Raw genomic sequence first — 13966 nt, 5'->3', positions numbered from 1 at the left:
TCTGGGCGTTTGTGGTGAAGATGGTGGTGTAGAAAGGACAGAAGCTTGTAGTCTAGCGGATTTGAGAGACTGAGGGACAGCTAGTGGTGGGTGTGGTGTGGGGCTGAACTAAGCAAGCATGAGGAATGACAGGTGAAGGAGGGTTCGAGATAGGTAGGCAAGAACGTTGGGTGTGTACTCTCACCCGGGAAGTTGCCATCCTCGCTAAAAACAAACAAAATTTCAAGACAGTAACCTCGATTTGTTTACGCAATGCGATTTTCAACACCAACGACCTCAGACTTCAAAAGCATGAACTGGAGATACCAACCGTCTTCATCTCGATCGATTCGCTGGCTACTCATGCCGTCCGCCATGTATTCTAGGTAAGCTTAATACACTGCCTATGCATGGCACCGAAGCTCATTGAATGATTGTTACTAGTAATGGCATTATGACATAGTTGAAAGAGAGAGAGTAAACTTGATATTGGTCACGAGTTTAATTGCTAATACGATCCACTTAGAATCGCGAATATGGTAGCCTAGATACCGGTCAGTAATACATTCGGGAAAATTCATATGAACATACCATTTGCCCCTCAGTGTAATCTTGGCCCACTCGCCCTTGTCGTCAGTCTCCTTCTCTACCTTTGTACTGAACGAGATAGCACTCATGATGCCATCACCAAACTTCTCGTGCATAACCGCCTTGTATGCCTGTCCATAGTTCTGCACAATCTCATAGAGACGGTAGATGGTGGGGTCCTTTGGTGGCATATCGAGCGTGCTGCCTCGGTTGGGAAAGCCTGACAACTGCGATTCGAGCAGGCCGGCGTCAATCTCCAGGATTTCCGACAGCTTCTTGATATCTTCGGCGGAGGCCATGGCCTGGCCGTAGAAGAGAGCGGCAATTGCAACTTCATCACGTCCGACGTGCTTTGCGATCGCTTCGAAGGATAGGTTCTTCTTCTTTTTTGCTTCGAAGAGCGTTGGAGAGGAAGGTGGAAGGCGAGGGATGAGCTCTTCCTACGAGATTGTCAGCATCTTCCTATACTTCTCCATTCTCTCCTTACGTTCAAAGTTGCAATCGGGTGTTGCGCCATGGCGATAGGCGTTGAGTGGAAGCACCGGGTAGCGGCAAGAGGTACAGCTGGTCGTATGGATCCCAATGTACGAGAGGCCAATCTGGCAGAAGTTGCAAGCCGAGAAGAGAGGGCCATCGTCAAAGATATGTCGAATTGGATAAGAGGTTATGTCAGTGGTGTTGTGTAACGGCGTGGGGAGATAAGATGAGGAGCTCTCCAGCTGCCGAACAGCTTAAGCAGACAGCCGATGATACAAGGGTACGTCATACATATGCGCTGCCGCATTCCCATTGCGACCCACAAGTTGTGTGAACCATCGCACAAGCGCTATGTACAGTAAGGAGGACTTCTAGTACCGCTCTCTTCGCGATGCGACATGGTGGGTAGACTGCTACAACCACGCGTCGCGTAGTATCGTGGAGGGCGTCAAGAAGAGGGGGAAGCTCCATAGTGGGGTGTTATGAGGGGTTAGATCCTGGATCCTGGCATCTGGCCAACAGAGGGGAATCAGGGTGCGTGCACTCCATTGGTGTCTGTTTCACATGCTCAGCTCGTATGCTTCCCTGCATTGGCATATGCATGCCCCGTTTGCCGCTGATGATGACGCGGGGTCATCGCGACCTCGAACTCCAGCTCCGGAGCTTTACTTGACAACATTCCATAGACTTCACACCTTCTGCGCGACTGGCAAACAACCGAAAGCTTCAGTCCGGCACAATGTCTCGCCGAGATGATGATCTGGCATATGGCGACTACCATGGGCAGGGAGGCGAGGAGGGCGATCGCGGATTTGTAGGTGACATGGGTCGGCGTTTTGGCTTTGGCAGAAAAGAGGTCAGTACATTCTTCTGAAACGCCATGCTGTCATTGTACGCTTCATAGGTATCAAGCTGTTGAGGAAGTGGAATTGCCCCACTATCGATAATCATAGCGCTGAGCTGGCCTCGTCATTCACCATCCTCGCCTATCTTGCGTTTCTATTTCTATTTCTTCACCGCCTAGCTTGCTGCAGGGACGAGACGCGTATCTGGTAGCTTGACTTGGGTCCTCTGATTCCTAACTTTGACACCACAGAATAACCAACACTCATCCTCATCCTCAAACCAGGGCAGCGGCGGCATGTCGTTCTTCAAGAAGATCCACGACCCGCTTCACGGCTTCGTCTCTGACCTCAAGGATGCCATATCCGGAGACGATAACGCGCAGAAGCCTCCGCCAGGTACATACGAACAACAGGGAGGGCAGCCACAGCCCGGGCAAGAGTACCACGAGCAACACCGCTTCTCAAGCTTCGCGCCTGAACGTCATGGCAATGACATCAAGTGGTATGTCGATGGATGCAGGTAAGTCTCAAGTGTCCTCGTGCGCTATAAAACGATCAATTGATATCGGGTAGCTACATGTATGCTGTTTCCATAGCTCTGGAGCGCGCCAGGGAGTCGATATGGATACTTGACTGGTGGCTCTCCCCCGAGCTGTATCTCCGTCGACCGCCAGCGAAGAACCAACAGTACCGGGTCGATAGGATGCTGCAAGCGGCAGCGGAACGCGGTGTCAAGGTCAACATTATTGTATACAAAGAAGTGACCCAAGCTCTGACTCGTAAGTTTTTAAATCCAACGTTACCCGACTATCTTCATTCTCTCCTACCGAGTTCGACGGACAGGTTCACCAAAGGCCTCACGCGAGTCGGCCTAGATGTCATATTCAAAAGTCTTGAAGAGTGGGAAAAGACAGATCCGCTGATTGCCCCTCCTATTACAGTTTCTTCAGCTCATACCAAGCACCACTTGGAAGATCTCCATCCTAACATTGGCGTTTTCCGACACCCCGATCACCTGCCAGATGCAGCAGTACTACAGTCGTCTTTCTTTGCAGCCATGAAAAACATGTCTTTCACCCCAGCAAAACTCGCCCAACTTCCTGGAGACGGTCTCAAGGCCATTTATGGTGCTCACGAGGGCACAGTTATGTACTGGGCGCATCACGAGAAGCTCTGCCTGATCGATGGCCACATCGCGTTCATGGGCGGACTGGATCTCTGCTATGGTCGTTGGGACACCAACCAACACGCAATCGCTGACGCGCATCCTGGCAACATCGACCGCATTGTGTTCCCAGGCCAGGATTTTAATAACGCCCGCATGCTCGGTGAGTCGCTTTTTCTTCGTGTCCCTCGAAATTGGAAGACGACAGATAGGCAGTCACTTGCAAGCTACGTGCGTAAGGGAAGCTGCTAACACCTGACAGACTTCCAGGATGTGACCAATTGGGAGAACAACAAACTCGATAGGACACAAAGCTCTCGTATGGGATGGTCTGACGTGGCTTTGTGTATCTCTGGCCCGGTCGTACAGGATCTTCGTACTCACTTTGCGCAACGCTGGAACTTCATCTATGACGAGAAGTACAGCAAAAAGGCTACTAGATACGCCAGACTACCAGAGACTAGCAGTGGAGCTCAACAGGCTCCCATGCAACAGCGCGGATTTGAAGGCGAAGAGGAAGGCGAACGTGGCTTTGGTCGTGAGGAGGAGGGCGAGCGAGGGCTGTTCGGACACGGTGCTGGTGGACACCTTCGCCAGAAGATGCAGAGCAGGTTCGAACAGTACGGCCAAGAACATGGATCGCAATATGGCCAGCAACAGTCCCACGCGGAACATAGCTCCCAGCAAGGTGGTGTGGATTGCCAAATTACTCGTAGCTCTGCCAAATGGAGCCACAACTTGGTCACTACCGAGGTAAGTGACCCTGTCCACTGGAAAGAGACCGACTGATGAATTTGTTAGCATTCTATCCAAAATGCCTACTGTGAGGTCATCCGAAACAGCAAGCACTTCATCTACATCGAAAACCAGTTCTTCATCACTGCTACTGGCGATCAACAGAAGCCGATCAAAAACAAGATCGGAGCTGCTATGGTCGAACGCATCATTCGCGCTGCACGTAATGGCGAGAAGTACAAGATGATCGTCATGATTCCCGCAGTGCCAGCATTTGCTGGTGACTTGAAGCTTGATGAAGCCCTGGGTACTCGCGCTATCATGGAGTGTAAGTCACATGAATTCTTTCTGCATGTCTTCTGCTGACAGTAGTACAGTCCAGTACGACTCAATCAACCGCGGTGGTCACTCGATCTACGAGGAAATTGCTAAAGCTGGATTCAACCCTATGGACTACATCCGATTCTACAACCTTCGCAGCTACGACCGCATCAACTCTAGTCAGATCATGAAAGAGGCAGAGCAGCGCAGCGGCGTCTCGTATAATCAAGCATCAGAGGGTTACGACGCAGCACATGACAACGCTCGTGGCTACGAGGCTTATCGTCCACCGCCCACGCAGGAGTACGGCGTTTACGAGATGGATGGTTCCGGTCGTCCTCCATCTCACGGCCGACCCGATGCTGGCCCGCAGAGTCAGGGCAGACCAGGTGATTACGATCGCTACCAGCAGGAAGCAGCCAAGATTGGTGGTCGTCAAGGACTCGGCGACGGACGCTGGGACACTGTCAGCGAGTGTTATATGCTTGGTGGCGAAGACATCCGTAGCGTGCCTTGGGAGGGTAGTGCTGCCGATGAAATGGACGCCTTCGTGTCTGAGGAATTGTACATCCACAGCAAGCTTTTGATCGCCGATGACCAGATCGTTATTTGCGGCTCTGCAAACCTCAACGACCGTTCCCAGCTCGGCGACCACGACTCGGAGATTGCGGTTATCATTCAGGACCCTAGGCCGGTCGACTCTTACATGGACGGACGGCCATACCGTGCATCAGAGTTCGCTGCTAGTCTACGAAGAGAACTCTTTAGGAAGCACCTCGGTCTACTGAAGCCTCAGGACATGGAGCGTCCGACAGCCAACTACCAGCCTATCGGTGTTCCCAATGAGTACGACTGGGGCTCGAACGAGGACCGACAAGTCGTTGATCCATTGTCTGATGACTTCCAGAACTTGTGGAACTGGAGAGCGCACACCAACACACAAGCTTTCGGTAAAATATTCCACCCTGTGCCGAGCGACGAAGTCAAGAACTGGAAGCAGTACGACGAATACTATTCCCGGTTTTTCGGACAGGACGAGAAGGCAAAGGAGAACAAGAAGCCTTCCATGTACAAATGGGGCCACGTGGTTGCAGAGAACTTTGGGCAGGGCGAGCAAGGCGTACGCGAGGTCAAGGAGGTGCTCAGCACCATCAAGGGAAATTTGGTGGAGATGCCCCTTCTTTTCTTGAAGGAAGAAGATATTGCGCAGGAAGGTGTGGGACTGAACGCCGTCACTGAGGAGCTTTACACCTAGGTGCCTCGCAAGTAGACGTAGTACCAAAAGAAAAAGCGGATGCTCAATAACGGACTAAGACAATGGCGATATCTATTACCAGTGCATGCGTGAATAACGGTAACAAAGAGGGGAAGAGTGAATTGATGGTGGATCTTGGACCCTGACTAGCTTGATAGCGGCGGGTGCTCGATTAGCGGCGATCGCCCCTGTTCGCATGTGATGTGCCCCAGATTTCCCAGGTTGCGCGAGATCGTTGTGCAAACATCGTGTGTACTTCGTTTTGCGGCGCCATGCCCCGTCTAATGACAGCTCGCAATGCTGTCATACTGGTTAATGTCATACTCCTCACTGCGCTGTTCGTCCATCTCAAGTCTGAGCTCTGGGACAAGAATGCCGCTGCAGCTGGATCGGCCACTCTGACACACCTTCCCGACGAACTCTACGACGAGCAACAGCCGGGCGAGTCATCGCACGACCCGGAAGAGAAGCCGTTAAAGGCCAATACCGGTATCAAAGCGCGTCGGACTGCGGTGGTCGTCGCGAGCCAGAGTTCTGAAAATGCGACGTGGCTAGAGGAGTACTTCCCAGAGTGGGAGAAGAACATCTATCGCGTAGACGACGCGAACGCGCCGCTTACGGTACCCAAGAACAAGGGCAGAGAGAGTATGGTCTATCTGACGTACGTATTGGGTCGCGCCTTCCGTCCTGAATACTTCGCAAGCTAACAGATTCCTGCTCAGCTACATTATCGATCACTACGCGTCGCTTCCCGACAACGTCCTCTTCATCCACCCAAACCGCTACCAATGGCACAACGACGATCCCGACTACGACGGCCTCCCGATGCTCCGCCACTTCCAGTTGCCTTACCTTGAGAAAGAAGGCTACGTGAATATACGTTGCGCATGGTCCTTGGGCTGCCCAAGCGAGATTAAGCCTCTTGCCGAAGAAGGCGAACACAGAGAGGCCGTGCATGCTGGCGGACAATATAAGAAGGCCTTTGAGCAGCTGTTTCCCGGAGACAAGGTGCCAGCTGTCGTGGGCGTGAGCTGCTGTGCGCAATTCGCCGCGACAAGAGAGAAGATTAGGGAGAGAACTAAGGAGCAGTACGAGAAGTATCGCGACTGGATCATGGAGACAGATCTCGGCGATGCTATTAGCGGCAGAGTTTTTGAGTACTCATGGCATAGTAAGTCTATACCCCACCACCCCACGTGATGAGGCTCTGCGTGTCTTTACTTTTTTTGAAGTGGCGTACATCTCATGCTAACACCATTGATAGTCATCTTCGGTAAGCCTGCCGTACACTGCCCAAGCGCTGAAGACTGCTACTGCAAGGTATTTGGCATTTGCAACTTGACATGTCCAAACCAAGGAAGCTGTGAAGGACGATATACTCTGCCACCCTACTCGAGCCTACCAAAGGGATGGCCCTATGTGGGTTGGGAGGGCAAAGAACGCCAGCGCGCTGCTTCTGAGCAGTGATTGACATACCTGTGGGCTTATCTTCAAGCTACTGCGTCTTCTTGGATCGCATGTACGAACATACACATCCACTGGCCGAAGGACTCAGCCGCGACGCTTCACTTTTTCTGTTCCATCCACTGGCATAGTTGGCTATCTCAGCCTGATGCTACGGGACACGACCAGCTCTGGTAATCAGTTGTGTGTGTGTCTGCACACGTCACTACGTGCCACGAAGTTTGCGCTTGACAAGTTGGTCAGATCACTGTAAGAGTTGGTCATACAGTTTCACAAAGCACAACAGGCGCAAACGAGTAGCACAGCCATACAGCGCCGCTCCAACACCATCGAGACAGCAATGCACATTCATTGGTTGGTATGGAGGCTAAGTGTTGACTAGAATGCTCCTTCAGCATCTAGTCGAATGGTTCCGTCGCTCTAGGCTTCCGCAACCAAACTTCCACTGTTTTCCAAACCAAACATAAAGACGGCAACTCGCTAATAGACCTGATCACACGGAAGTCCGCATGTGCTATCTACGCGACGGCGCACTCCACGATTAACCATTCGCTAAGCTTCCTGTTGTTTTGGCCCCTTATGCACGAAAAGCAATAGGGTGTACTCGATAGACTGCAATTTACTCTGCAGATACCCGCTTCCGCGAGCTTGTACCAGCCTCTTCTTTGACTAGGGCCAAGGGCGCTGAAGTTACGCTCATGCAAGTCCAAGGCCCGACAAGATACGTATCCTGGTAGAGCATGCAGCTTCACGGCGCCAGGCATCAAAAGAGGCCATCATGACCGGTTCTGGAATCAGGCTGGTCCTCGGTTATTCAGCCAAAACTGTGCCGGTCGTATAGCGAGGCTGAGGATTTACGATAACACAGAAGGGCATAGCATAACTGGGGCCAAACCAAGCGGTAGAGTCGGAAAACCTTGTGAAGCCTGTCATTCTATCAATTGGCCATGTAGCACCGAATTCTGGACCATCAGTTGTCAAGTGCGGGGATCTTGGAAGGCTGAGACAGCAAGAAAGAGAAGATTTGGTGGGGTACCTGACGATACAGAGCCGCAACACGCTAACCGCAATCGGTCCCAAGGTCAGCATCTATGAGGCTCAAATACACTTGGCGCATGCATCCCCCTCGCCGTTGTCACACGAAGGGTTGTCGTATTTCAGAACCTTTGCGATTGCGTAGATCGCATTTTCCTGATCGGTATGGGAATGTCGCACCTTGTGACCGCAATTCGACATAACCCCGCAAGATAGCATTGGGCATTCTTCGTTTCAAACTCAGCCTGATGCTATACGAACATGGTAGAGGACGCTAAATGGTCCCGACCCTTGCATCATTTCAGACCTAGTCGTTGGTGGTAGACATCCACCTGCACACACGCTAAGGATGAGGCTCTGCTAATGCTCAGTATTCAAAGGCGTCCATGCTTCCTGCACATTCATCGAGTATTGTCCAGCTGATAAACGCCACCTGTCGTTAGCTCAAATTATCTCCTCTAATCGTACATCCCAAGGCCCTTTTGCTTTTTCTTAGCCCAATTACTCGCATGGAAAGTTGCTCACGTGCCTTCTTCGCCCTGTCCCCGAGCACCTTTCTAGTATCATATCGCTTTTGATGACTACTTCTCTCGATCAACTTCCTTTTGACGTACTCTTTTGCGTTACCCTCAATTTGGATCTTGAAGACATTTTTCACCTTGGTCAAACATGTCGACAATTGAGGGCTTTACTAGACGAAAGGACAGTTTGCAGACGCGCTGTCGAAGTAAGCCGATTTGAAATGCTCGACATGCTTACATACCATGCTGACGCTGCTTATAGATCAACCACCCATACACGGAAGAAGCACTTTCAGCCCGAAACGAGAAAAATACCTACGAGCAAGCCTTCCAGGCTATTTATGAGAGGAGAGATGCCTTGTCAACTGCATACCCTTATTCCGCTCGCGTCTTAGAACAGCAGGGCAGCAGCTTTGTGTATCGTCAAGGGACCATATGTATATTCGATGCTGGGATGGTCTATGTCTCGGATCTCCGCACTAAGCTGAAACCGGTCCATCTTGATCTCTCTGCTATTGTGCGACCTGTTCTAGAGTCAAAGTTCAGAGCATTTGGTAATTTTGGGTTGCGTTTACTTCACTATGCTGATGAAATACTCGCTGTGCACGCCACGCCGAAGTATAGCTCAGACCACAGTCACATAATCGCGATCCACACAGCGGCAAATCTTCCGATTGACCAAAGAGTGATAGAATCGATGCAAGTGGCCAGATGTTCTAAGCTTTTTGCCAGACACAACGCCCGTTATCTATACTACGGCACTCATACTGGAGTAGGAGACGATGGCCACTCTAAATGGGAAATCGACGGTATCTCACTTTGTGAGGACGCTGAGCTAGCGGAACGCGAAAGACCAGTGCTGCTCGACAAGTTCCATGGATCTGACATCGGCTCTACGATCGCGTTCGAAATACATAACGACTACTTCTACGCCGTTTCCAACCAGGGAACCTTTGAAGTCGAAGAGATCGATTATACTTCCTTTTACCACGTGGTCCGGTTTCCACTCAAGTCACCATTGCCAAAAGATATTTCTAAGGATGAGCGCCTGTATCGGCGCCAACACAAACAGGGACCAATCCACGACTCGTGGACCGATCTTACATTGCAGCTTGATGAGCGTACGAATGAGACAGTAATCGTGGAATCACGACGAGAGTGGGCTCAAGCATCTTCTCGTCAATCACGCACGTTCTACGTCACTAAACTGGATTTCAGAGAAGAGGATGATATGGAAGAGTCGTCCGATGAGCCGCTACTGCCTGAGGATGACCTCTACGTGCCCCTCATCGACTCTTCAAACAATGCCCATTGGAAACCCACACCAGACCTCTATAGCTGGAGCCAACACCCTGAGTTTTCTCCTACCGATCCTTCGCCCCGGTCTTTCATCCTTGCGAGAACAAAGTTTAGGGCGTACAATTATGCATGCACTTCCTTCGTCGATCTCGTAGAAGACGAGCGTTGCTGCAACGATCCCTCCCAGCCGCCCTGCCTTAGGCTCAGAATAGGATCAAGACGCGAATTGGGCCTTGACTACTCGGCCACAAGCTGTAAGGGAAAGGCCCCAATCGACGAGATGAAGCCCAACTTCCTGGATACCCAAACACGGTACCGCCATTCACCTATCCGCATGTGGCCCCCTTCAGCATCGCGCTGCCCCTGCTCAAAACGTCTGCATAATATACTCAACCGACCACTACCATCTGCATCTCCATCACATACAAGGAGCATCACCGGTGTGCTCGACGAACAACGCCTGATCTTCATGATCAAGCCGGGACGGTCATATGGTCCCAGCGATGACAACACATTGGGCACCATCGTCGTAGTCGACTTCTCCCGCCCTCTTACATCTACAGCCCATGCACCCTCAGCATCGCAGCCACCATCGTTGTCACGATGCGACAGCAAGATGGACGACGATGTTGGCGTTCATGTTGACGAGTTGGCATGGTATTGGTCCTCCGATTCCAAAGGGCGCTGCCGAGGCAGGACGTGTCAGTGAACGGTTGGGAGCCGTGCCTATGTGCAATCGAAACCGATGGAGAGAAGAACATTTGGGGCGAATGTTATTGAGCCTCATACAAGGCAGATGGAAAGTGGTGCGCATACCATTTATCACTTTCATGATTCTGCCTCATTGCGCAGCAATGCGATGTTGTCACGATCCATGTACATGTGCATGATGCAAGCCCTCCTGCAGCTCGCATGGGGCGGCTGGTGAGAACTATATGGACCCCGCACAAGGCTGTGTGTTGTAGATAAGACAGGGCGTGGTCCTTCAAGGCACGCCATCGTCCTCTGTCTCTATAAAAGTCTGTTTATGCATCTTTTCTCGTAGAAATACTCATAATCTTTCTCCATGCCTTGTTCAGTTGTCTTGCGTCTATGGTAGTGTGGTGAATGGATTGCGTACCAAGTTGATACGCACCGGTTGATGTAGTCATCGAACACGAATATGCACTCTCCTAGGATATAGCGAAATCCCATGCAGTCCTTGGACATGTCTGCGGGATGCGTTAATGTCGGTGATGTACCTTGGTAGAGAGTCGAAGTCCGATACTTAGTCCAAGCGTTCACCATTGGAGCCGTATCATGATGTATTGAGGCGGGTCCTTCCCGACATGCACATCCGTGCAAGCAACAGTGCGTCTCGGTACAGGTACGAAGCAAGGTGTAGATAACGCATACAATATCGGACAAGTGTCTTCATTGATCTATGTGCCGCATCTGCATGCATATCCCATCTAAAAAAATTCCCAATGCACTCGCTATTAGAATCCTCCGAACATTCTAGACTCGGGGACTCGACACGTGAATAGACAAAACGGTGCCAGTGTGATGTTGGTTTCGCCATATAACTCCAAGCTATGAAATGTAGTGTAGGAAAAGTGGAAGGTGGTTAGAGCAGAAAGTCGGTCCGAAAGTGGGGAAGTATGTACAGTCGAAATAAAGTTGCCACGGTAGGAATATCGGGCGGTATGATGTAGGGCAGCGGAGACGCTTTTCTTCACCGCAAACTCAAGAGAAAGGTCTGGCGACGTTCCGGTGAGAATGGTGGAGTGATGACAGCGTGAGATTTGAAGACTTTGATGTCCGGGACCCACTCCGTTTTGAAGATGCAGATGGAGTGACGGCTCACGGCCGACTTTAACCGGCAAGTTGCTGTCGCAGTATGTCGATGCTTGTACGCGAAGTAGTGAAAGCGCTCCCTTCGTCACGAGAAATTCGTTGCCAACTTGTGGTCAAGTTATAGCTCCATGCCGTCAAGATCTCGCATAACACAAGCCATCTGTGCCCGTTTCGCAGCCTCGGCAAGCAGCGCAGCCTGGTTGAGATAGTTTGTAGTCTCAGCTGCAGTCTGGCCGGCACCGTTTCTATTCGGTTGGTACTCGAAGCTAGGATGTCGTTGTGCTTGGAGGCGAGGCTGCTGCTGTGCTTGTTGCGACTGCTGGTTCAGGGAGCCAAAGTACTGGTGGTTCTGGGGGCTTGTAGACGGCGAGACAGGCGGCGCAGACTGGGTCGAAGACCGTGAGGCGATGCTGGAAGTAGACGTGCTGGCGTAGCCGGCGGCGGGCGTGTTCGAAGACTGGAGTGCAGAGAAGGCTGGCCGACTAGGCGCGCCATACTGTTGTTGCGAGTAGTTGGACATGTTGGCGAGTAGTTGGCGTGTAATTGGCGTGTAATCGGCGAGCGAGTGGTAGGTAGTCGTAGAGAGGCGAGTCGTCGAGAGTAGAGGTGTACGGAGGTTGCAACAGTGGGCGAGGCGAGGGGATGGGTAAAGTAAATAGTAGTCCCGTGGTAGGTGGATATTACCCTGTACTGACGATCTTCTGCGCGAACCTGGAACAATTTGTGCGAGCTGGTCCAGACGTGGTGCAGTAGAGGCTGAAGTCGGGAGAGGGAGAGAAAAAGCAGGATATAGGCAAAAGCAAGGAGGAATGACCTGCGCGATAGGGAAGGACACAATCCATCGGTACCACTTGGACCGCGGCTCGGATTTGTTAGCTCGTGAATTTCGTCACAGGCCAATCTGATCTGCCGACGCTTGCCATCGCATCGAGACGCCAGCTTTCTTTAGTTTTACGCGGATTACCACTTCCAGGCAAAGAGTTGCTCGCCCTACCCGCAACATGCCCGTAAGTCCTCGTTGAACCTTCCCCAGACTCGCCTACTGACATGGGCAGCTCGTTTTAATCTCAGGTTCCACCTTCCCCTCCATGTCCCCCGCCATTTTTCGCTAACCCGCCCAAGGCTTCCCTTCCGCGGGCAAGACCACCAGAGCCGTCCAGTTGAAGGAATACTTCGAGTCCAAGATCGCCAGCTCGCCCCCTGATGCGCGCACTTCGCGTCTAAAGGTCCATCTCATCAACGATCAGACGCTGGGCGTGTCGCGCTCCGTCTACCATACCGCCAAAGCCGAGAAGGATGCACGTGCGGAAGAATATTCCGCCGTCAAAAGAGTCCTGTCGCGCGATGACATCGTTATCGCCGATGGCTTAAACTACATCAAGGGCTTCCGCTACCAGTTGTACTGCGAAGCCAAGGCTCTCCAGACCCCAAGCTGCGTTGTCAGTATACCATGCTTGTAGCCCAAGCACACACAGCTGACAGTCTTAGAGCTGCACATAGGGACGCCCGCCGAACGATGTCGCGAGAACAACAAGAAGCTCCTAGCCGACAAGGACTGCGACGGTGGATATGACGACGACGATTTTGAGAACCTCATCTTCCGCTACGAAGAGCCCAATGGCATGACGCGATGGGACAGCCCGCTGTTCATCGTGGTCGAGGAAGACGAGAAGCCGCCATGCGACCAGATATGGGATGCCATGGTAGGCAGTGACGGCAAGATGAAGACGGTCAAGCCCAACCTTGCCACAGTGCTGGTACGTGCCCCAGACGTATTGACGACCTTGTCTAACGTCTAGTAGAAACCGGCCACAGAGCAGAACTACCTCTACGAGCTCGACAAGACCACATCCGATATCCTCGCCCAGATAATGGTATACCAGAAGGATCACCCTGGCGAAGGGGGTGGAGAGATAGCCGTTGCCGATATCGAGAAGCCCATTGAGCTCCCTGCTACACCAATGACCTTGCCACAACTCCAGCGTATTCGCCGTCAATTCATCACCATGAACCGTCAGCACAGCCTTTCCAAGGCACGCCTGAAGGAGGTCTTTGTCGACTACTTGAACGCCGAGTTCCTGCGCTAGGGCGGCGACATCGTGGATATAAGGTAGGAGTGTCTCGTCTAAGCGGCTTTTCTACGGACACATCCTCATGCATCGCTGCAAAGGAACGTTGAAGGATGAACGGAATAAACTGAGTACCGACAGCTCAGTGAATACCAAAGAAGCTTGCCCTATGCTTGAGTCTTCTTGCAACAAGGACTTTCACGCTATCTCTCCGAATCTTCCCGATACTCCATACCCCTCACACGCCATAACTACGTTTGTAACGATGATTGGCATCCCAGTCCTTGCGCGCTTGCGACGACATGGTGTGACCTAGTCTGATCACCCCGCATTCCGACGTTTGCACGCTACCCAGAGCAGACCCCAGGAGACAGTTC

At 51.8% G+C, this 13966-nt stretch overlaps 6 protein-coding genes across 6 annotated transcripts; 4 read left to right on the top strand and 2 right to left on the bottom strand.

Annotated features, from left to right (window-relative positions):
- Positions 1-501: 501 nt before the first annotated feature.
- On the bottom strand, positions 502-1084 carry CC77DRAFT_1011175 (cyanate hydratase; the record flags this gene model as incomplete). Its single annotated transcript, XM_018523692.1, has 3 exons — positions 502-523; positions 571-1007; positions 1055-1084. The coding sequence occupies 3 exons, from the start codon at positions 1082-1084 to the stop codon at positions 502-504; spliced, it is 489 nt and encodes a 162-aa protein (XP_018383369.1).
- Positions 1085-1627: 543 nt separating this feature from the next.
- CC77DRAFT_1042505 (phospholipase D/nuclease) lies at positions 1628-5365 on the top strand (the record flags this gene model as incomplete). Its single annotated transcript, XM_018527272.1, has 6 exons — positions 1628-1900; positions 2141-2409; positions 2463-3217; positions 3317-3807; positions 3856-4117; positions 4167-5365. Exons 1-6 carry the CDS (start codon positions 1784-1786, stop codon positions 5363-5365), a joined length of 3093 nt encoding a protein of 1030 aa, XP_018383368.1. The 5' UTR covers positions 1628-1783.
- Positions 5366-5637: 272 nt separating this feature from the next.
- Positions 5638-6832, top strand: CC77DRAFT_941251 (hypothetical protein; the record flags this gene model as incomplete). Its single annotated transcript, XM_018534783.1, has 3 exons — positions 5638-6026; positions 6088-6536; positions 6630-6832. 3 exons carry the CDS (start codon positions 5638-5640, stop codon positions 6830-6832), a joined length of 1041 nt encoding a protein of 346 aa, XP_018383367.1.
- A 1701-nt stretch (positions 6833-8533) lies between these two features.
- Positions 8534-10393, top strand: CC77DRAFT_941532 (F-box domain-containing protein; the record flags this gene model as incomplete). Its single annotated transcript, XM_018534800.1, has 2 exons — positions 8534-8591; positions 8673-10393. The coding sequence occupies 2 exons, from the start codon at positions 8534-8536 to the stop codon at positions 10391-10393; spliced, it is 1779 nt and encodes a 592-aa protein (XP_018383366.1).
- A 1245-nt stretch (positions 10394-11638) lies between these two features.
- Positions 11639-12040, bottom strand: CC77DRAFT_1011171 (hypothetical protein; the record flags this gene model as incomplete). The annotated part of the gene is made up of 1 exon (XM_018523691.1): positions 11639-12040. The coding sequence occupies one exon, from the start codon at positions 12038-12040 to the stop codon at positions 11639-11641; it is 402 nt and encodes a 133-aa protein (XP_018383365.1).
- Positions 12041-12521: 481 nt separating this feature from the next.
- Positions 12522-13607, top strand: CC77DRAFT_1063928 (chromatin associated protein KTI12; the record flags this gene model as incomplete). The annotated part of the gene is made up of 5 exons (XM_018528679.1): positions 12522-12527; positions 12576-12591; positions 12643-12963; positions 13009-13277; positions 13323-13607. 5 exons carry the CDS (start codon positions 12522-12524, stop codon positions 13605-13607), a joined length of 897 nt encoding a protein of 298 aa, XP_018383364.1.
- Positions 13608-13966: the final 359 nt, after the last annotated feature.

The sequence above is a fragment of the Alternaria alternata genome (genome assembly GCF_001642055.1).
Source record: "Alternaria alternata strain SRC1lrK2f unplaced genomic scaffold CC77scaffold_17, whole genome shotgun sequence".
Classification (NCBI taxonomy): Eukaryota; Fungi; Ascomycota; class Dothideomycetes; order Pleosporales; family Pleosporaceae; genus Alternaria; species Alternaria alternata.
This window is presented reverse-complemented; position numbering and strand designations above follow the sequence as displayed.